The following is a 23,536-nucleotide window of genomic DNA, read 5'->3' as shown; positions in this document are numbered from 1 at the left end:
TCCCGGAGTGGTAAGTTCTGAAGCCTTCAGGGCCTGGCAGGAAATGTGAATGAAGAAGGCAGGTCTGGGCCACATTAGGGAGTGCTGGGGTCTGTAGCAAACAGGGAACAGCCCCCATTCAGCTCTAACCCTTTGCTGTACGCACTTCTGGGATTGCCAAATCTTCTAATTTTTCTAGAGAAGTCTAAATCTAAAACCTGAAGGTGGCGAGTAACTCAAAAGTGTTTTAACACTTTGCCCTACAAACAAAACAGATTCAATTAAGCTCTATGCCTATCTTGTTCAAGCCTCTCTCCATCCGGGTTAGCAAAGGGGCCCCAAGACAGGGAGAGACTTGTGTCCAGTCACTCAACAAGCACAGCACGGCGTCCCATCCCTTGGAGATCCTTCAGATGACAGATCTGAGTGGTAAATGTCTGGGTGCAAGGCCTAGAGCAGTGTTGTCCACACACCGATGGTGCGAGACACAGCCACACGTGTGATTTTAGATTTTCTTGCCGCCACATTTTTAAAACGTGGTAAGACATGGGACAGGTGAAAATGGTTGGAATAATTTTCTCTGAAACCCAATCTACTGAATATGCTATGATATCAACATATAAGCAATACCAACAAAAAGTATTAGTGAGATATCTTACATTCTGTTTGTCATCCTAGTCTCTGAAATCTGGTGTGTATTTTATACTTCCCGCACATCTGGGCTGGAGGTAGCCCCAGCTCGAGGGCTCAGTGGCCCCAGGTGGCTGGTGGCTGCTATCCTGGGCAGCGAGGATGTGGAAAGCAAAGCCAAAGACCCTTTTGTGCCTGAGGCTGTTATTACGTAAGTGACAAAAGCAAAGAGAGAGACCCACCAGCAAAGCCAGAGGGCCTCTGCGGTCACAGCGATACGTGAAAATCACAGTGGGTTTAAAGTCAACAATCATAAAAAAAATCATTAAAAAAAGCTATAAAGTCAACATCCAGAGTCTTGGCTTTCTCACCTGCTAAATGGGGCTCGTGGTCATACCGCCTCTAAGTGGTGAGATTAGCATTAGGGACGTCCTCACGAGCAAACGCATAAAAGAAAGTGCTTTCTACGTGGGCAAGTCCACTCCACTCAGCCGGGAGTTTCTGGGTACAGATGAGATGCTCAATGCACATCTGTTGAAAACATCTCGCCCTTGACCCCAACAATTCTATTCTAGGACTTTAAGCCAAGCAAATCATCAGAGATGCTCAAAAATATGTTTGACCAGAGATGTTCATCACAGTATGATTTATAACAGCAACAAAACTTTCAGAAAGATTAAACATTCAGCAACAGTTGTTATGGACTGGCTTGTGTCCCCTCGAAAGTCCTCTGTCGAAGCTCTGACCCCCAATGTGACCATATTTGGAGAGCCTCTAAGGAGGTAATCAAGGGTAAGTGAGGTCACAATGGTGGGACCCTAATCCAGTAGGCCTGGTGTCCTTTGAAAGGGAGGAAGAGACAGCAGAGTTCGATCTCTCTCCCTGAGCACAGAGGCAAGGCCATGTGAGGCCACAGCAAGGAGGCAGGGTCTGCGGGCCACCGACAGCAGCCCTGCTGCCACCTTGATCTTGGACTCCCAGCCTCCAGGACCATGAGAGCCACACGTTTGGGTGGCTCACGCCTCCCCGTGCACGGCAGTCTCCAACCAGCCCCAGCGGAGCACCACGGCAGGGGCTGCTGAGACCAACCCCGGTAGTGGTGCGCTGGGCAGGCGGGAGAGGCCATGGTGTAGACCAACACCACCGATGGGAGGGCAGGAGAACAAAAAAAATGAAAAGAAGAAGCAGAGCAAGAAGAAAAAGAGAAAAGGAATAAAAACAATATCTATTCGTGGAAGAAAGCCTGGCAAGAAGCAGATTATAATCAACAGTAGTTACCGCTGGGTGGCGGGCATCTTAGTTCTTTTTGCTGGGTTCTCGGGGCCTGGACCGCATTTGTCCCTGATTTGTCCCATTTGACGGCATTTGTCCATGCCCCTCCCCTGGAGGCCAAGCATCTGTGCCACTTCAGGCCCCTTCCTGCTGCCCCTTTCCCCCGCCCCCCGCCCCGCAGCAAGGGGGCGTGGCTTCTCCCGTTAAGGCGGGGGTTAAAGATCACTGCCAAGGCCACCCCTGGGAGCTACTGGGGGGGGGGGGGATAGCACGGGCTGCCAGTGCACAGCTCCTGGGACCTCCCACCACGTGCCTGGGATACCTGGGCCCATCATCCCTGCCTGGCAGCCGGCTCTGCGCACATTAGCAGCTCCCTAGATGCTTAACTGCTTGTTGAGGCTGAACTTTCTGCCTAAGGAGATCGGTGAAAGTTATTTCCATATCAATAGTCTATCAAAATAGTCCTATCCAGTGGTCATCCATAAATCAATCTTTTAAATACCTGTTGTCATTTCAAATGGTACTGGGAGTTGTCTGTTCCTCACGGATACAAGAGATCTTTCTAGGAAGCAAATGCTGATCCTTTGATTCGCTGGTACGCGTTCACCCAGGGCTTTCTTGCATGATAACAATACTTCCCATCTTGTTAATTCACCCTTGTATCCTATAGGTTCTTTCCCTTGAACCTGACAATTGCTGAGAGAAAGGGGACTGATATAATAACAGATCCCACCCTTCTGAGCACTTGTTACGCACCAGGCACACGCTTTAGATCCATTACTTCATTCAGTCCTCAGAGGTTGGCTCTACTATTATTTCCATTTACAGATGAGGAAAACCGAGGATCATAAAGGAAAGTGTCTCAGATGGCAGCGTGGGAACTGAAACCCCACATCGTCCTACTTCCAGGGCCGTCCCCAGGAAGAGGAGGATGGTGCAGGGTCTCCTTCCCAGGCCACAAGTGAGGGCTTTGCTTGCCGGGATGGAGGAGAGAGTTGGTCTCATATTTACAACCCAGATCGATGGCTGCGATGAGTTTGTTTGCTCTACACGTACACCAAATTCAACAGTAAAGCAATTCCCATGTTTTTTTACCTTTCCAGGGTTTTGAAAGACTGGATGACATCCTTTGCATGCCCCCAAAGAAAATACACCTAGGAAGTAAAGGAAGAAAAGAAAGATGCATCAGTGAAAACCATCGTTATATTTGCACGCTGAGAAGCTATGAAACTTGCAGAAACAGAATGGGAAGATGTTGGGGACCTCAGTGACCTCCCATCCCAGATTCATCTCAGGTGTCAGTGCCATCCCCCAGTGGGGACCGTGCTCCGGGAGCCTGGGGTGAGAACCGAGTGAGGCTTCCAGGTTTGGGAGGAAGAGCTTCTAGGACAGGTTGAAGCTGTCAGAGGGGATGGGGCTTGGGGAGTGGCAGCCTGCCTATCATGAGCCCTGTTATCCCGATTCTATCACCTGTGTTAGGCTTCCTCCAAGAACTATCCACCGAACAGTTCCTACGCCAGTGGCCTGACACCAAATTTTGAGTGCTTTAAATGACGAGCAGATTGAATTAGGCCGGCGCTTCATTTCCCTGTGTGCCGTGCACCACCCAGGCCGCTGGCCAAACAGCCATAAGCTGCAGCACAGGGCTGGCGCCCATGGGGGAGGCTGGTGTGGGACCTGTGCGCAAATCCTTGGGCAAGTCAGGGTACCTTTCTCCAGGTGTTTTCCCTTGCACGAAATAGGGATGAAAACAGAACCTACCTTGGATGGTATTATGATCCGTTAAATAAGATTATCCATGTCAAGTACTTAGAACAGCGCTCAGAGTGGGCGCGTTTTCAGTAAACGCTCTTCACTGTCAACTTACTCCCCATTAGCTGAACGCCTCCCACATGCCTGCTATTATTTGAGCTCCTAAAACATTTTGGGGTTTATTTCACACGAAGACACACATTGAGCACCCACCACATACCAAACACTGCTGGGCACTTTATAAATTTGTCTCATTCAATCTTCATTGTGCAATTAAGTGCTATCAAAAGAAAATCAGCACAAAAGAAAATTCACTGACACATCCTCTCTTGTCCACATTGTTCTGCCTAAGACTTACTGGCTGCTCTGAAAACACTTTTCAGGGGACGGGTCCTGAAACATCTGGCAACTTCAAATTCCGATAGCAGTGACTCCTGGTGAGACTTTCAGCCCAACAATAGGGAAGCAGTTCGTTAGAGGCTTTATCAATGATTTCCAAGTTAGACAGCTACTTCACTGATACTCTCATAAAGACTACATAGCAACACAAAAAGAGTTTATAATTTTTTAAGTGAAACTTCAGAATAGAAAATGCTGCCCCTTCTCTGTAAAAACGTCCACAAGAACGTATACACTGGAGTACAAGGAAGGAAAAGAACACAAAAACAGCAACATATGTTTCAGTTAGTGGGCTTACAGACACATTGTTATTCTATTTTCCAATTTTTTCTGTTAGATTATGTTTTTAAAATAAATATCTTTAAATGACCATGGAATCCAGCAATCCCACTTCTGGGTATATATCCAAAGGAATTGAAAGCAGGGTCTCAAAAAGATATTTGCACGCCCATGTTTATAGCAGCATTAATCACAATAGCCAAAAGGTAGAAGCGACCCAGGTGTCCATCGATGGAGGAATAAACAGAATGTGGTCCATCCATACAATGGAATATTGCTCAGCCTTAAACAGGACGGAAATCCTGGCACCTGCTACATCATGGATAAACCCTGAAGACAATACAGTCAGTGAAACAAAGCCAGTCACTAGGTACCCCTTATGTGGGGTACCTAGAGTAGTCAAATTCATAGAGATAGGAAACAGAATAGTAGGTACCAGGGGCTGGGGGAAGAGGGAATCACTAGTTAGTGTTTAACGGGGACAGAGTTTTAATTTTGCAAGATGAAAGAGTTTTAGAGATGGGTTGCACAACAGTGTGAATATATTTAACACTACTGAACTGTAGCTAAGACAGCAAATTATATATATATATATATATGCACAATTTTAAAATAAATACCATATTGCTTTAAAATAGTGTCTTTCATTCCCCAGCCATCTAGTATAGCAAAGGCATGTAGTAAGTGACCACTAGGTACAGAATGCTTGATTAATTGGCTGATAAAATGCCTTAAATTAGGAAGCTAGAGATCTGCAACCCACCAAGTAGCAGAGCGATATTTTGAAAACTCACATTTGTCCAGGTATTCCTCTGCCTAAAGCCTTCAATGGCTCCCCATTGCCCTCAGGATAAAGTTCAAGCTCCTGAGTGGCTGTCAGCCTTGGCCAAGTGCTCACTGTAAGTGCTTTATACACAGCAGCTCCTTTAATCCTCACAACAACCCCGAGAAGTAGGCCCTTTACAGATGAGACCGTGAGGCCCAGAGAGGGTAAGTAATTTGCCAGAGCTCACATTGCTGGTATGAGCTAGAACCAGATCGTCTGACCAGAGTCCACGCTCATAAGCCCTACACCAAACCATGGCCCTGTCTGTGTCCGGTGCCCCAGCCCCCTTCCCCCCACAGACCCACATGTCTTCTTCCCAGCATGTGGGAAGACCACACATCCCCCAGGTGTCCTCTTTTTTTTTTTTTTTTTAAAGATTTTATTTATTTATTTGACAGAGAGAGAGATAGCGAGAGAGGGAACACAAGCGGGGGGGTGGGAGAGGGAGAAGCAGGCTTCCTGCCGAGCAGGGAGCCCGATGTGGGACTCGATCCCAGGACCCTGGGATCATGACCTGAGCCGAAGGCAGACGCTTAACGACTGAGCCACCCAGGTGCCCCCAAGTGTCCTCTTTTAATGTCTCTGACACACCACACCCCTCTTTCCTTGACAGCTCTGGGGCTCTTCCTGGCAAAAACCACCCCTCGCCCCAAAGCTGGCGAGAGTCCTCCTGGGGCTCCTTCACCACTGGGAGACTTTGGTCAAAGCATGGAGCCTCCATGTTTTCACTGTTCATGTTTATGAATTTCTCCCCATCTGACTGACAACTCCGTAGGGCTCAGAACACAGCTCTTCACCCTTGCACTCCCAGTCCTGGGAACAGTATTTGCTGGGTTCAGAGTGAAGGCAGGAAGGCAGGAAGACAGGGAGGAAGGGAGGAAGGGAGGAAGGGAGGAAGGGAGGAAGGAAGGAAGGAAGGAGAGACTGGAGGGAGGGAAGGAAGTTAGTTCCTTCTGGTCTCACTAAGGCTCTCCACATTGTCACTGGTATCACTATAAGACTCTATCACCATGGGATTTGACTCCCCTGAAATAAATAGCCAATAAATGAATTGTTGGTGTTTCCAGGACAAAAATACCATAGATTGGGTGGCTTAAAACAACAAAAGTGTATTTGCTCATACTCCGAGAGGCCAGAAGCCCAAGATCAAGGTGTGGGCGGGGCTGGTTGCTCCTGAGGCCTCCCCCGCCGGCTTGTGCATGGCTGTCTTCCTCCAGTGTCCTCACGTGGTCTTCCTTCTCTGTCAGTCTGTGTCCTAATCCCCTCTTCTTATAAAGACACCAACTCTCTTTGATCAGGGCCTCCCATATGACCTCATTTAACCTTAATTACCTCCATAAAGACCCTATCTCCAAATACAATGCTTCAGTGACCCAGAGGAGCGATCATAATGGCACAGGGTTTCTTTTGGGGGTGACGAAAATGTTCTAAGATTGATTGTGGTGATTGTTGCACAACCCCATGAATATACCAAACCACTGACTTGTACACTTTAGAGGGGTAAATTGTATGGTATGTGAGTTACAGCTCAATAAAACTCAGTGAAATATATTCAAATTCCCCCCAAGCCTTTGCTGGTAGACTCAAGCTTGGCAAAATTTCCTGACTCTCCGTTACAAGGTCTGCCTCACAGGATTCCCACAAAGACAGCCAAGGGGACACAGAGACCCATTTTACAGTGGAGGCAGCTGAAGGACTGAGCCTCAGAGAAGGATCCAAGCCCACCTCATGCTGCCCACCCAAGGCATCCCATTTCATACACACCCTGGGATGCACTTAACAGGAGCCAACGCAACATAAATAAACATCGTAGGGTTTACCTGCAACAGAGTATGTACTGCGTGCGTGACAGGAAAGACTCCTTCAGTGGCTGATAAACACTCAGAAAATCCAACGAAGTACCCAATTTTAAGGCATCCCAGGATGATGGTAATGGCCGCAAACAATGTGATACTACCTAAATTGGGGCCGTGGGGGGAGAGCATAGAAACACACACATATAAGTGTTGATATGCACGGATGTCATTTCCAAATAAACCACATTAAACCCTCACATACACAGTCAAATGACTGACGAGGCTGCCAAGACCATTCAGGGAGGAGAGGGCAATCATTCCAACAAAGGGTGCTTGGGAGAGTAGCTATCCAATCACAGAAGGATGAAGTTTACCTTACCATACATGACATACAGAAATTAACTCCAAATAAATCAAAGACTTGAATGTAAAACCTAACATTATAAAACTCTTAGAAGAAAACGTAGAGGAAAATTTTTACAGTGTTGGACTGGGCAGTGATTTATTGGATATGACACCAAAAACGCAGGCAACCAAAATTAAGATGGATACATTGGACTACATCAAAATGAAAAAGCTTTTGGGTATCAGAGGATACTAGCAGCCCACAGAAGGGAAGAAAATATTTGCAAACTTATATCTGATAAGGTGTTAGTAACCAGAATCTATAAACAGCTATAATTCAACAACAACCAATAAAAAAAAAAAAAAACAATTAAAAATGAGCAAAGGATTTGAATAGCTATTTCTCCAAGAAAGACATAAATGGCTAATTAACACATGCAAAGATGCTCAGCATCACTCACCCTCAGGGAAATGCAAATCGAAACCACAATGAGATAGCACCTCACAGCTATTAGGATGGCCGCTATCAAAAAAAAAAAAGAAAGAAAGAAAGAAAAGAAAAGAAAAATAGGAGAGAGAAAGAAAGGAAAGAAAAAATAAGTCACAAATGTTAGCGTTGGAGAAATGGGAACCCGTGTGCACTGCTGATGGGAATGTAAAATGGTGCAGCCACTTTGGAAAACAGAATGGCTGTTTCTCAAAAAATTAAAAGCAGTATTTCCACATGATCCAGAAATACAACTTTGGGGTATATCCCCCAAAAGATCAAAAGCAGGGACACAAAAGGCTATTTGTACATCCATGTTCATGGCAGCATTATTCACAACAGCCAAGAGATGGAAGCAACTCAAGTGTCCATTGACAGATGAAGGGATCAACAAAATGCGGTCCATCCAGACAATGGAATATTATCCAGCCTCAGGAAGGGAGGCCATTCCGACCCAGGCTACAACACAGGTGAACCTTGAGGACATTATACCTAGTGAAATAAGCCAGTCATAAAAAGACAAATATCGTATGATTCTACTTATCTGAGGTTCCTCAGAATAGTTAAATTCATAGAGACAGAAATAAGAGTGCTGGGTGCCAGGGGCTGGGGGGCGGGGAGAATAGTCAGTTGTGTAACGGGTACAGTGTTTTAGTTTTGCAGGATCAAAGACCTCCGGATATAAATTGTCCTAATGTCAACGTACTTAATGCTACTGAACAGTACCTTTACAAACAATTAAGTCAGTAAACTTTATGTTATGTATATATGTGTATATATACACAATTAATTAATAAGACAGTATTGTGTCCTGTTTATCATTGTTCCCACCCAATGAATATCCCGGGTCTGACAAATGATATACATCCAACAAAGATTGGCCAAATAAACAGAAGGCCTCTAGAAGCTTCTCCCAAAAAAAGATCAGTCTAAGAGTGTCACTGCTATGCTCAAAAATCTCAGTTCTCTAATCTGAAAATCCTGCTCTCCAGAGAATAAAGAGGAGGGGCATACGGGTATTCAGGAACTCTCTGTACTACCCTTGCAACCCTTCAGTAAATCTAAAAATTTCCGAAATATAAAGTATCTTTTTAAAACTGATAGGAAGGGGAGGTCCATAATAATGGCATGGAAAGGGCCCACTCTAGGGAAAGTGAACAAAGGAAGCATCCTTTGATGGTGTATCTGGCATGGTTTTGACCAAACAATAAAAACAAACAAAAAATATGCATATGAAAAAAAAGACTGGAAAGGAACATGCAAAATACATTAAAAAGAAACTTGTAACAAATAAAAATATTAGCAAGAGAAACACAGTGATCCTAGAGACTTGATCAACATCAAAGTTCCTAATCCTTTTCCTGGGCCAACGTTGACGGCCATTCACACGTTCTCTCCCACGAATGGGAGGAAACTGGATCGTGTGTGACATGCATTGCAGTGAGAGAGAGAGAACAGACTCATAAGACTGAGCTATAACATTACAGCTCCAGCACAAGAAGCCTCCCGCGAAAAGTAATTCAATCGCCTGGCTCCTTTCCATTGCTCAAAGCCTTATAGAAACAACTCTAAGTCACATTTTTCTTTTCCATCCTGGAAAGCCCCAGTGAAATAAAAAACTTAGTAAGAGTGGAGATTCAATCCCAGGGCTTTGAAATGGTTTGACAAATGCACAGTTCGTTTTGGTTACAAAGGAAATAGCAAAAGGAGTTGAGGCAGCCTGGCTGGTGTGGCAAGAACCCAGGCTGTGGCTCTGGGGACCTGGGCACTGGTCCAGGCTGTGCCACGGATGTCATGTGTGAGCTCAGGCGAGTCACTTCCCTGCTCCTAGCCTCAGTTTCCCCATCTAGAAGATGAGACTGGTCCCCAGCACTAGTTCTCAAACTTGAACATGCATCAGAATCACCTGGAGGGCTTGTTAAAACACAGATGGCGGGGCTCCACCCCCAGAGTATCTGATTCCATAGGTTTGGGTGGAGCCCCCGAATTTGTATCTCTAACAAGTTCCCAGGTGGGGCTGACACTGTTGATCTGGGACCCCACCTTGAAAACCACTGGTCTAGAACATCCCAGTCACTGACATTTCAAGAGGTATGATAAATACATCATACACTTTCTCATAGTCTTGAAGTCTTTATTTTTACAACAAATATTTCGGGGACTCCTACAATGCATGTGGTATTTTGCCGGGGGCTCACAGGTAAACAAACAAGATTGCTGGAGAAACAAAATACACATGTGTAATATTGTATAAAATTGGGGTGTGCGCAAAAATATAGAGGTGCAATCTGGCGCAGAGACAATGCAACTGAAGGGAAGGCAGGAATAGCACTATCAAAGTCAGACCATATGGAATTTAAGTGAAAGGGAATAAATAGGATAAAGAATCCCTTCACCTTTATCATCACACTTGAAAAAGAAGACATAATGTATGAGGAAGATATAATAGTCCCTCATGTGCCAAATAAAATAGTTTTTCCCTTGTATATTTACCTGCTACTTTATTTTTTTAAGATTTATTTTAGAGAGAGAGCGCGCGCGCGCAAGTGTGAGTGGGGGAGAGGGAGAGAAAGAATGTCAAGTAGACTCCCCACTGAGCGCGAAACCTGATGTGGGGCTGGATCCCACAACCCTGAGATTACAACCTGAGCCGAAATCAAGAGTTCGACGCTTAAGTGACTGAGCCACCCAGGTGCCCCTTATCTGCTACTTTAAAGAGGTAAAATGGAAGATTCCAGAACTAGACAGATCTGGCAGGACAAAACATAAGTAAGGGCACAGAAGAATTAAATCACACAACCAATAAACTTGGTTTTATAATATCCCTTTGCACACCTCAAAAAAAGAGTATATAATTTTGGATATCAATGGAATATCGACAAAAATCGAGTAAACTGATTGCCTCCCTCATAGGGCTGTAGAGGAGATTAAATGAGTCACTATATGAAAAGCACCTAGAACAGTGCCTCGCACATTGGAAATCCTATAAACAGATGTTATCATCATTATCATCACATCAACCACAAAGAAAAATTTAGTGAATTAGAACCAATTAGCAAGTTCCCCAGCCACATCACTTGAAACTAATCCTATAAGGTCTGGTGTTGGCAGAGCGAGACCCCTCGTCTGTGTTAGGCACCCAAATCCCCCCTCGGAGTCTGAAATCTTGAACTGCAGGCTCTTAGAGGTAGAAGTCCCACAAAGTCAGTCTACAATCCCCCATCTCATGCAAGAATGCTTCCCAGTGCATCATGAGTAGCGGCCAGTGGGTCTCCATCTGGACATGCCCAGGGCCGGGAGGCTCACTATCTCTCAAACACACCTTTCCATCACCAGCTACACCTTATATTAGAATGTTCTTCCTTACACTGAACTGCAGTCAGCCTCCTGGAACTGCCATTCTCTTCCCTGGAGATTCTGTCATCATTCACTCACCCATCTGTCCGTCCATCCATCCATCCATCCATCCGCCCATCCATTCCTTTGATGATTCAGCAAATATCAGCTGCCACTTTTTACATGTCAGGCACTGTGCCAGGGGCTAAGGATATATTGGGGGGCACATTCAGACAGAGGCTCTGCCTCCGAGAGCCCACAGTCTGGTTACCGACGAAGTGAACAACACAATATCCTGCCTGATTAGGGTTAAGAAGAAAATGTAGGATGCTCTGAGAACATACAACCTGGGAGCCACACCCGTCTGAAAGGATCAGGAAAGGCTTCCCTAAAGAAGTGACTCTGTTTTCTGGAAACCAAAGGATGGCCTGGAGCTCAGGGGAGTGAAGCTGCCTCATTTTCTACCCTGGTACATCCTCTCTCCTCTGGACTCAACACCCTTGCGTTCCTCCTGGGGCCCTCCTTCTACAGGTGCCCGTGTGATGCTCAAAGGGGAGCAAGGTACCCCCACATGCAGAACAACTTCCTTTCCAACGAATGCCAAACCAGCATCAGCGTTTGGGGCAGCCCCATCATCTCACTGATGCTGAAATCCTGGCATTGTGTTTATATTTTCTATTAGACAAAAAAAAAAATCTCAACCCCAAAAAATATGTAAGAAAAAGCATGCAGTTAGGCAAGAGTCCCTCACAGTGACCCCAGGCTGGGTCTTGGGGATCGCTGCTCTCCTTCCCGAGGGAATTGCTTAAAAACTCCTGAATGTTGATCTCTTCCAGAACTTCACTGGCTGTCACTCTCACGCGCAGTTCGTGTATCCTGTGTATTCTTTTTGCATTTTTTAATGATATTTAAGGTTTTTTTTTCCCCCGGACTCCAAAGAAAACAAAAGATCTTCCTCTGGGGACCCCCCCCACCTATCCCCTGCACTTGCCCCTGCACTTGCCCATCATAATGCTGAATCATTTATTTCATAATAAGACATGTCTCTTACTATGCACCAGGGGCTTCTAAGCATTTTATATGTACTCACTCACTGTGTCTCCTAACAACCCTATGTGATCGGTGGTATCATCGTCCCCATTTTACAGACCAGAAAACAGAGGCAGAAATAGAGCTACCTGCCCGGCGTGGGGGCATGCTCTTGGCCATCATGCTCTGCTGCCCCTCGCTGTCCACACCGTCCTCAGCCGCCCCCGCATCCCTCCGTGCAGGGCCATGCCTGATCGTCCTGCCATCCCCAGAGCCCAGCCAGTCCTGGGAGCTTTGTCCAGGCTGTCAAACAAAACCGGATCAACAGTTCTGCCCAATCACCACAAAAGTTTCCATGCTGTGCACCTGGCTCTCTTCTCTGTTGCTCTCTGCTAGTTCCCAAGATCCTTCTGCTCGATGAAGAAGACAGAAAGCAAAAAGGAAGCAGACTTCTGCCTTCTCTGACACCTGTTGATACCATGCCATCTGCCCTGAAGCAAGGAGCTCAGCCCTCTTCTTTCTCACCCTGTCCAAACATTTCCAGTGATGGGGAGCTCAGCCCTCCTCCTGAAACCCAGCTTCCCGGTCTGGTAAGTGGGGGTGATGACACCCACCTCAAGAGTCGCTGTGAAGTTGAAAACATGTGATATTGAAACCTGCTGAGTGAAAGAAGCCGGTCACACAGATGACAGATCACATGATTCCCTCCAGTGGAAATGTCCGGACTGGGCAAATCCAGAGACAGTAAGTGGACTAGTGATTCCCGAGGGTCAGCGGGGAGTTAGAGTTTTAGGAGATGACAGCTAAAGGGGACGGGGTTTCTTTTTGAGATGGTAAAAGTGTTCTCCAACTGACTGAGGGGGTGGTTGCATTTATCCATGAATATACTACAAACAATTGACTCCTGCACTTCAAATGGGTGAAATTGCAGAACATGTGGACTTTATCTCAATAAAGCTATTTTAAAAAAGAAGGAAGAATGTCTGGGACACACTGATGTGGGGCTTGCTATCCCTGTGGCAGAGACAGAAGCCCCGAGAAACAAGGAGCGTGTGGGAGACGCTATGTCTGCAGAAGAATGAGGCTGTGAAATTAAGGTGAACATGCATTCTGAGCAGGGAGAGCAAAGTGAAGCCCAGACCAATGTTCATGAGCTTGCACCTGCCGCAAAGTCAGCAGGGTGGGCTGGGATCCCCCGGGACCCACCCGACAGGTCCCTCCTCTGCCTCTCGCCAGGTGCTGCCCCCTGACAGCATCCAGGGTTCTGTGATCCTGGCATCATCCCTGGTGGTTTCTCGGGAGTTCTGGCTGCACTTCCAGACTGTGGGCCCCCTGAGTGCCCAAACTGTTGCATCTTTATGTCCTGCGGCCTTTGCCCCTTCCCTCGTCCCCCTCTGTTGCTCTCTGCCCTCTTCATACACACACACACACACACACACACACACACACACACACGTGGACCCATCTCTTTTATCGACCTTCACTTCCTCACAGGTGGGGACAGCCTCTTTCCCAAACCCATCATCATGTTCCGGACCTTTATATCTACAGCCCATACAACCATCACCCCTAGGCTGGTCTTATGTAAGCAGCTCACCTCTGCCCCTTTACTTCCAGTCCCTTAAGGGACAATAAGCATAGTGCTGTGAGCAGCCCATTTCCATGGGTGGGATGCTAGACAGAGATGTAATGTATCATATACATGGGTATGTCTCATTCTAAGAGAAAAGTATTCTGTAAAAATCTGATCTTATAAAAGGAGTAAACTGGGGATGATTATTCACAAGCATTAAAAAAAAAAAGAATCACTGTGACAAATAATTGTGACAACGCTTCTAACGTACGTGCATCCCGAAGTCACTCAATAAACACAGCTATTTTTCTTATTGGCGTTGTTCCCATAAGTTTGTGTTAAAAACACTTCCCTGGGCTTGAGACAGAACAGTAGTAACAACAAAATCCTACCACTGGCACGTAACCCACTGCAGTCTTTTAAGGGACTAGAAACAGACCAGAAACAGGACCCTGGTAATTTACCAGATGAACCAGCTATGCAATGGGCTTGCATGTCACTGCACCCACTGGGCTGGCACGAGATATCCAGGATGCTGTTGCTCCTTCCAGGAAAAAAAAAAAAAAAATCAATCTCTTTACTTAGCAAATAGAGGAGCTGAATTAATAATCCATCATTTCCACTAAAAATTTTAATAGGGCAATATTTTTTGTTCCAAAGGAAGTTTCCACTTTCTCATACCCAGTAGGTGGAACAGAATGTTCTCTGCTCAAAGCAATGCCTCACAGCCCATACCAAGACCCAAAAACTTTCTCTGGAAAATGTTGGTGCCCCGAATTCCACAGGCTGGCTCTTTATCAGAGCCCCAGACTTCTAAGGTTGTCACAGAAGCCAGGGCAGAGCTAAGTCAAACCTGTCTTCCCGGCTATGCTTCCAGGAAAACCTCAGCCCTGGCGGGGGCTGGGACTACAACACTGCCTTTGCCACTCCAACGTTCTTTCCTCTCGGGACAATTAGCCTCTGGCTTCTTCAATGAACTGCAGCTCATTTACAGGGATCATAGTGCTTTGCAAACTATGTTCACTTGATGCGGCTCCCACCTCTTCCCTAAAAAGTGACCGGGGTTCTCATTTTACTGATGAGGGAACAGGGACTCTGAAGGTGAAGGTCCTCAAGCTGGAACATGGAGCCAAACCTTCCAGGGCCAGCACTATTTCCATTATCCACATACCTCATTTGAATGGTTATGTTATCATGATTGTTTAAACCACCACCATTTACTGAACACCTACTATATGCTCTCTCTCTATTGCCACATTCATTCCATCACTACTTGGTGTCCAATAGACATCTCAAAAGTAACATGCCCACGAGAGGAAACTTGATTCTGCATCCCCACCCCTGCTCCTCCTTCTGTCTTCCTAATCTTGGGAAATGGCACCACCATTCACCCACTGACTCAGATCCCAATGCTTGGAGTCTTCCTGGAATGAGGGAGAGAGAGGAGGGAGAGAGAGAGGAAGAGCAGGGGAGGGAGGGGTGGAGAATGGAAGGGGGCAAGGATTGAAGGAGAAGGGAATGGGGAGGAGTGAGGGAGAAAGGAATGAATGGAGGAGGAGGGAGGAAGAAGGATGGAGGAGAAAGGAAGTGAGGGAGGGACAAAGAAGGGTTCCTTCCACTATAGGAAAGCGTAGGTCAAAAGCCTGTGTGTATAATATTTTTTAGCCTGTGTAAATCAGTATCTTCAAAACATTTCATGCCTATTTGTTTGTGTGGGTGTTTGATACGGTGCCGGATTCCCTGCCATCCATGAACCTCCCTAAAACAACCATTTTCAGAACAGGAATTTGGGCCAGCCTGGAGTTGTGTCCAGTTTTTCCAAAGGCAAGATGAACCAGACACAGTCCCTGAGCCTAAGAAGCCTAAAATCTCATCCGGATGACCAGGCTCCTATCCAACTAGTCATGATACAAGGTGGGAGTTGACAAGGAGCGAAACACTCTCAAGAGAGAGAGACATGGTAGCCAGTGGGGGTGAGGAGTAGGTCCTGCCAGGCGGGGTAGGGAAGACGGCCCGTGCCAGACCTTTGAAGGGATGTGGGTGAGCACCCAGCCTGCACCCAGCCAGCAGTCAGTCTCTCTCCGCTGAAACTCAGAGGGTGGGGAGATTGAGTCATGTGCCCAAGGTCATGCAAGGACAAGGAAAGCTACACTCTAAGGGACAGTTAAATTCAGACCTCAAGAGAATTCAGGTAGAGAGGTGCCATGTGTCTGGTCCACACGGAGGGAGATGGACCTCTCTGAGATAGCTGCTTCCTCCACCGCGCACTCCCGACTCCCTCTTCCCCTTGACTCCACCATGTCTGTCTCCCTTTGAAGAGCGGAAGCTCCTGGAGGAGGGGAACCTTCCATCTTGACAACGTTTCAGTCTGTGGCGAGTAGGAAGGAGTCCCCACCCTCCACCGCCATGACTCCATTGGTCCCAACTGCATGCTTTTGCGTCCTCTAAGCATCTACTCTACGGCCAAACCCCAGGTGGCTCTAGGACTGAGAGAGGAGCATCACAGAGCTCCCCTGGAGGGGGGGGGGAGTGGACAAAAGTATCAACAAGAACGGTGTCTACCCCGGGGGGCACGGTGCGGGGTGGAGGAGTGTGGTCAGCACCACAGAGAGCAGGGGGAATCAGAAAAGCATCACGGGTTGGGGGGCGGGGGGGAATGAGGCCTGAGCCCTGTCTTGGAAAGCAGGGCAACGGGAAGGCACTTCCAGAGGGAACAGACTATGCAAAGGCGTGGAGATAGGAAACCTTGTGATGGGAACTAAGAGCCTTTCAGACTGGAGCACAGAACGAGGGCCAAGTTGGGGACAAAACTAGAGGCCCTCTGGGGACTGATCTTAGAAGGCCAGGAAGGCCAGGATAGGGAGTGTGGCCTCCGTCGTGGGGGTCGGTGGAACCGCTGCAGGACAGGACTTGCAGCCAAGGGGAGATGCGAACAGGTTTGTGGAGCTGTAGCCCTTAGGATGGAATGTGTGCCAAGAGCCCGAGGGCAGAGAGAGCAGGCTACTGCAACAGACCAGGCTCAACAAAGGCACCGAGAGAAGGAAGGGAGGAGGGGCGAGCCCGAAACGCCGTCGGGGAGACGGAGGCTGGTGCGGCGGCGGCGGCCGGGGACTCACCGCGGAGCCAGCGCGCGCCGGCGTGCGTGTCCTTGGGGCGGATGAGGCGGCGCTGCGCGGCGCTGCGGCCCACGTACCACAGCATCCAGAGCAGCTGCAGCAGCATGAGCGCCGTGAGGAAGCAGAGCAGGTCGCTCTTGCCCACCGCCGAGGCGTGCACGGCCCAGGCCAGCAGGAGCAGAAGCCCCGCCACGAACACGACCAGCCCGTACTGGCTGCTCAGCACCTCGGCCAGCTTCTGCGGGACGCTGGCGCGGACGGCGCCCCGCCGAGGGGCCGGGGACTCCGGGGACGCCGCGCACGCCGCGGACCCCGCGGCCGGGAGGCGGGGCGATGGGCAGGCCGCGGGTCCGGCCGGCACCCTGCCCGGGGCGCTCCGAGCCGCCGGCGGAGAGGCGGGCGCCCCCTGGCCCTCGGGCATCGTGGAGGGGCCCGCACCGGGTCTGGTTCCGGGAGTGGCTGCGGGCCCGGACCCCTGCCCCTCCCTTGCCCTGACGCTCTCTGCCAAGCGGGCCCCTCTCCCGATCCCGTCCGACGCCTGCCCGTCCCGCTTCTGCCCCTGTGCCCTCGGCCAAGGTGCCCACGGTGCCCACGGGTCCGCTTACCACCGACCCCCACCCCGCTGGCCCGCGCCGACCCCGGCTTCTTCCTTGCGCTCCGGCGTGCGCACTGCCCACTTCCCCGGACTCCGCAAAGCCCGGGGCAGCCCTCCCGCCCGCTCCGCGACCCACGCCGACAGCTCCCCGCCCCTGACGCCTGGGACCCGGGCCAGCCCTCCCGCGACGTCCGCGAGCCCTCCCGTCCGCTGCCCGCGCCCGCCCCCGGCTGCGCGGAAGCTTCTTGGCGACAGGTGCCTCCTGCCGGCTCCCGGGGTGGCGGTGAGGGGCGAGGGGTCACCCTGAGCCCGCCGGCGGGAGTCGGCGCGGGGGGCGTGGCTGCGGCCCAGCGGGGCGCCGGGCGGTCAGCAGGTGCCCGCACTGCTCAGGCTGTCGCAGAGCCGCTGAGTCGCGGACCGCGGAGGTCTAGGTGAGCCCGAAAGTGTCCCTGCGCCTGAGTCCTGTCTGTCTGTCTGTCTGGCCTCCACCCTGCCTATTTCGGCGGTATGTTTTCTCTGTGCCGGTCTCTCTGGGTCTGGCCGTCTGTCTTTGGGGTGTGTCTGCTTGGGGCGGGGAGGGAAAGGTGTCACAGCGCTCGTCCCTAGATCTATGAATAGGGGGACGGGGTGTCTTTTTGTTTGTGTCTATGTTTGTCCGTCTGGTGTACCTGTGTCTGCCAGGAAATGCCCAGACGGGGACAAGACAGGGGCTACTTCCCAAGAAAAGAGATCGTCTCTGTCCCTCTTCAGAGAGAACGGGAAGCTTCTTCTGCACCGAGCACCGCTGGGAGTGGGGGCTGCCAGGCCCCGCCCTGGAACTGTGGGCGCCAGAGCCTCTCCCTCAGCAGCACCGCTCCCCCAGCCGGTCTGAAGTCCAAGCTGAAGCTGAACGTGTCTGCCAGGGCGTCCAGCTCAGATGCTGCTGAAGAGGAGATTCCAGCTGGCCCCCCAGGTTTCTGCAAAAGAGCCTCCTAAGGGCAGAGAGCAAGGAGGGAGCAGGGAGTCGGGAGGCAGCTGCTTGTGTGACTGCAGTCTGAAGGCCAGCAGGCCTCCTGGGTGAGCCCCCTGTGCAGTAACAGAGGGTTCCTCACCCAGGAGACACCTCTCCCCCTTGGTTTAACCCTCTTCTCTTGCTGCCTTGACATTAATTTTTGAACAAGGGGACCCACATTTTCATTTTGCAGTGGATCCAGCAAGTTACATGCTGGTTCTGACTGCCAGAGGTTCCTGACTGTGATGGGGGTGAGGGATGGAGGGGGGAGCCCTGGGCCAGGAGAGAGTCAACCTGGGAGCCCTGTCTTGCCTCCATTCATTTTTTGAAATTCATTCGTTCATTTATGGGGTCAACACTTATTTATCCAATGCTGAGTCCTTTGCCAGGCTCTGTTCTGAGTGCTGGGGCTTCAGCTATGAAAGACTGTCCTCAAGGACCCAACATTCTAGCAGAGATGTGTTGAATAGACAAGTATTTCTTGTGAACGCACTGGGAAGCTGGAGAGCATCAAAGGTGAGACTCGACTCTGCCTTCTAGGAAACACAGCCCAGCAGGGGTGACTGAGCAAGCAGCTCCTGGGAGCAGGGGTGTCTAGAGGGGAGCGGTGGATGAGCCTGGATTCTGCCAGGAAGGGTGAGAAGTTCCCAGAGATGGCAGCACCGCCCCAGCACCCGGTCTTTACACCTAGGAGTAGCAACCCCCAGACGACGTGGGGCAGGGCAGGCATTCCAGAGAGTGGGTGGAGCTTGTCCACAGAAATGAATGTGAACTGCAGGGCACCTTAAGACTCTGCCTTTCAGCTGGGTTTCCCCAGATTCAAGCCAGGTGGATGCTCAGTAAATAAACCAAAGAGTTAATGAATGCGCAAATGGATGGATGTTGCATGAAGGAGCAAGCAGGTGTGGGTCTCAGCGGACCAGCAGGTTATGGGACTCAGGGCTGCACCTGCCCCACTGTGCTCTATCCCCTTGCCTTGCTTCATTTTCCTCCCTAGCTCATTACCTGGAATGTGTATACATCTGTGGCCTGTCTTCTTCCCATGACAAAAGCTCTACGAGAAGGACATTGCCTATCTTGGCCACAGCTTTATCTCCAGCATGTGCAACAGTGCTGACCAGCACATCATAGGTGCTCAATAAATATGTGTTGAATGTGTCCCCCCGCCAAAAGATATTGAAGTCCTAGCCCCCAATACCTGTGAATGTGACCTTACTTGGAAATGATCGAGTTGAGGTCACTAGGCTGGGCTCTAATCCAATACGACTGTGTCCTTATAAAAAGGGGAAATGGAAGACAGACACCTCTAAGAGGGGAGACGATGTGAAGACACAGAAAGAGAGCCATCTACAAGCCAAGGAACACTAGAGACCACCAGATACTAGGAGACAGGCCTGGAACAGAAGTCTTGATCTTGAACTTCTAGTCTTGAGAATTTTGAGACAATACATCTGTGTTGTTTAAGCCAGCCGGTTGGTGGTCTTTGTTATAGCAGCCCCAGGACCTAAGACACCTGACTTGTTCCTTCTAATTCCTTCTCTCTTGTCCAGCTCTCCATCCCCCTTACCCCCCACGCTATAGACTATTGGTAACTGTCTTTCCAATGCTGAGCTTCCTAAAGGCAAGAACTATGTCTGATCCATTCTGCTCTCTAGCACCTAGCCTGTGTTTGTATCATACATTGGAAAATGTGTACTGAGTACCTCCCAAGGGCCAGGTACGAGGCCGGGCCTGGGGACAACAAATTGAAGCCCATAGTTTGTGCCAAATGCCATGGGACCCTGGGAGGGAAAGATAGAGAGGGAGGGAGAGCTTAGTGCCTGGCAGATGGCAGGAACTCCATGAATGCCCCAGGCTCCCATAAAATCCCCCTTTGCTTTTCTTTCAATTCTACAATGCACATCAATTCATTCTCTCTTTTTTATAAATCGGTTCAAGTCAGCGTGGATTTGTAGGGAAAGGCAGTCTCAAGCAGTGGGTAGGGGGGTGAGTTCTAAAGCCAGGCTTCGAGGTTTGATCCCTGGCTCCATCATTTCCTGCTTGTGACCCTGGACCAGTTACTAAACCTCGCTGTGCCTCAATTTCCTCATCTGTAAAATGGAGCTCTTCACAGTAACCATTCTCCAGGTTTCTATGAGGACGAAATAGGTTGATGCCTATGAAGTACTTTGGAATGTGCCTGCCAAATACAGTGTACCTCAGACACTTTGTTATTTACTGAGCACCTGCCCTGTGTGGGACACTGAGCCGAGGCTGTGGGGGAGAGGTAGCCAGCTGGCCATCATACCAGTGCTCCCCTTCCATGGTGTGGAATTGTCACTGGGAAGTGGCTGTCGAGCCAGGGACTCTAATTCCCAGGGCCCCTGGCATCTAGGTGGAGCCAGGGGACTAGGTTCTGGTCAGTGCAATGCAGGCAGAAGTGATGACAGCAGCACCCAGAGCCCCCTTGGGAGCCCGGTGCTAAAGATGGCGGCGTCTGTCAGCCTGAGCCCCCCAGTGAGGGGCAAAGTGGGGTCTCGATGCTGAAGCGGGGCCTCCCTGTGAGAAGTCAGCTTCTTTTGTGCTAAGTCACTATAATCACACAGTTCACCTGTTAGCGCAGCTAGCGCTACTCTACTCCTTTAGAACGCAGAGAAAAATAACATGCACTCCGCATCTGAAAATCAAGTGGGGCTTCCTTTTCTGGGCTACCTCGATTCCTTTTAATAAGCAATGAAATGGGGCGCCTGGGTGGCTCAGTCCGTTAAGGGTCTGCCTTCGGCTCAGGTCATGATGGCAGGGCCCGGGGATCAGGTCCCATATCGGGCTCCGTGCTCCCGGGGAGCCTGCTTCTCCCTCTCCCTCTGCCGGCAGCTCTGCCTGCTTGTGCTCTGTCTCTCTCCTGTCACATAAATAAAATAAAAATCTTTAAAAAAAGAAGCAACAAAATATAAGTTTCTGGGCCCAGAAGAGAGACATTGAAGTCTGTGCGCTCTACTCTCTACTCAAGACAATACTCAAGATTGAGATTTACCCATCTTTCTGCCTTCCGCTGATGTAAACTTTTCAAAGGTCTGAGCCCTACAGGACCCTCCATCACTTACAGCTGCCCCCAGCTCAGTGGTGAGAAACGGTGAGCTCCAGTGGCACCCAGGCCCCCGGCTTTGGCCTCCTTCAGAGCATGTTACTGTCCCCCACATTCCACTGATCCTGTGCTCATCTCAGTGAAGGACTAGGCAGCTGCTTTCCAGGGACGGTTCAGTGCCATACGGGTGGTGGTGAGATACACTGCCCCCGAGACATGGACTCCCCAGTTTCAGCGAGGATGATGGGATTCCAGAGAGGCAGAGGCCAGGTGGCAGAGTGCCTAAGTAACCGCCACAGACAGCACGAGCCACAGGACCCAGTGCCAAGTAGATGTTGCCCCCAGTTACCTCTGGTGGTGGCTATATAATCCCAGGACTTCTAAGAGTAAGAGAGGCGAGTGGTGTTAATTAGTCTCCTAGGGTGGCTATAGCAAAGTACCACCAGCTGGGTGGCTTAAAACCACAGAAATTTATTATCTCACAGTTCTGGAGCCCCGAGGTTGGAAATCAAGGTGTCAGCAGAGACCCGCTCCCTCTAAGGGATCGAGGGGAGGATCTTTCCTTGTCTCTTCTAGCCTCTGGTGGCTGTTCCTGATCCTTGGCACCCCTTAGCTTCCAGCTGCATAATCGAATCCCTGTCCCTGTCATTGTCACATGGCCATCTTCCCTCTGTGTCTGTCTCTCTCCTCTTTGTATAAGGACACCGGTCGTATTGGATTAAGGGCCCACCCTACTCTAGTATGACCTCATCTTAACTTACATTGTTATTACATAGGCAAAGAGGGTCACATTCACAGGTACCATGGGTTAGGACTTCAGCATATCTTTGGGGGGTGGGGGGCACAATTCAATCCATGACAGGCAGCCTATTAAAGCATTATTTGATCTATATCACTGGAAAATCTCCAGGTAAGGTAGCCAGAGATCTATCTTGAATCATTACAAGAGAGAGTCAAAACCTGTCACTTGGTGTCCCAAACCTAAGCCAGTTCACGGACCTGGGGTTCGTGAATGAAGAGGGGGCTGGGTCTCCTTGAGAAAAGCCCTGCCACATTGCCACAAATATCCTGTGACTCTTCCTCTGAGCCTTCCCCAAAAGGGCACACAGCATGATGGCATGGTGACCATTCACTTGGGAAAGGTCACTCCTGGGTCTATTTTCTTGACTTTTCCTTTTGAAATGTTAGATTTACAGAAGAATTGCAAAGATAGTGTAGACATTTTGGTGTACCCTTCCTTCACCCAGCTCCCCCCACCTCCTCCTAATATCTCATATACTGTGGGAACTTTGTCAAAACTAAGAAATTCATGTTGATATAAAAGTATTAGCTAAGCTACAGTCTTTATTTGGATTTAACTACTTTTCCCACTAATGTCATTTTTTTTCTACGCAGATCCTTTGGGAAGCACTAGAATGAGCTCTGAATGGATGTTAAGTACTGGGCACTGGGTGAAGTCCATGGTCATGGATCGGGAGCAGTGTGGTGTGGAAGATCATGACCATATACATGCCAGCAGAAGCATCACGGGAAGGAAAGACAAACTCATCTTCAGAGTATGTGTCTTATCCAGGGAGGACAAATCTCCAGTCCCTCCATGATGGAAGGGATCCGATATAATCAAACGTCCACCAGGCAGGTCTCCCCAGGGAAAGGCAGCTCAGGGGTGGCCTCTGCTGTTGGCAGCAAGTTCTATCACAACCTGATCAACCACCCTAAGTGGGGTTTTTGTTGTGCTCATGGATCTGGGGGTCAGGATTTGCAGGGGACACGGTGGGGGGGGTGCTTTTTCCTCACTCTGCAGTGTCCAGGCCCTTAGCAGGGAAGACGAGAACAGCTGGGGGTGACTCGATGGCCGGCGCTAGAACCCCCGAAGGTTTCATTCACATTCTGGTGCCTGAGTGAACCCAAAGGCTGGACTCAGCTGGGTTCCCACACACCCCCTCTGTACGTACATGCCTTGATTCGGATTCCGGATTCAAGGGAAGGGGCAAGTGACCAAAGTTCAGAATGCTCTTTTCAGATCATCACCGCAGGGTCTGCACTCACTACCGGTGACCACCAGGT

At 49.5% G+C, this 23,536-nt stretch overlaps 1 protein-coding gene across 1 annotated transcript in view; it reads right to left on the bottom strand.

Annotated features, from left to right (window-relative positions):
• The window catches only part of OTOP1 (otopetrin 1), a 31,766-nt gene extending 14,526 nt beyond the window's left edge, over nt 1–17,240 (bottom strand). Inside the window, exons 1-3 of the mRNA XM_032397330.1 lie at nt 16,820–17,240; nt 6,958–7,094; nt 2,977–3,035 (exon numbers count right to left, since the gene is read on the bottom strand). Coding sequence (XP_032253221.1) covers nt 2,977–3,035; nt 6,958–7,094; nt 16,820–17,240 — 617 coding nt within the window. The remainder of the gene's footprint in view (nt 1–2,976; nt 3,036–6,957; nt 7,095–16,819) is intronic.
• Between the last annotated feature and the right edge of the window lie 6,296 nt (nt 17,241–23,536).

Source organism: Phoca vitulina, unplaced genomic scaffold (genome assembly GCF_004348235.1).
Source record: "Phoca vitulina isolate PV1807 unplaced genomic scaffold, GSC_HSeal_1.0 scaffold3, whole genome shotgun sequence".
Classification (NCBI taxonomy): Eukaryota; Metazoa; Chordata; class Mammalia; order Carnivora; family Phocidae; genus Phoca; species Phoca vitulina.
The sequence above is the reverse complement of the archived record's forward strand: the minus strand, read 5'-3'. Positions and strand labels throughout refer to the sequence as shown.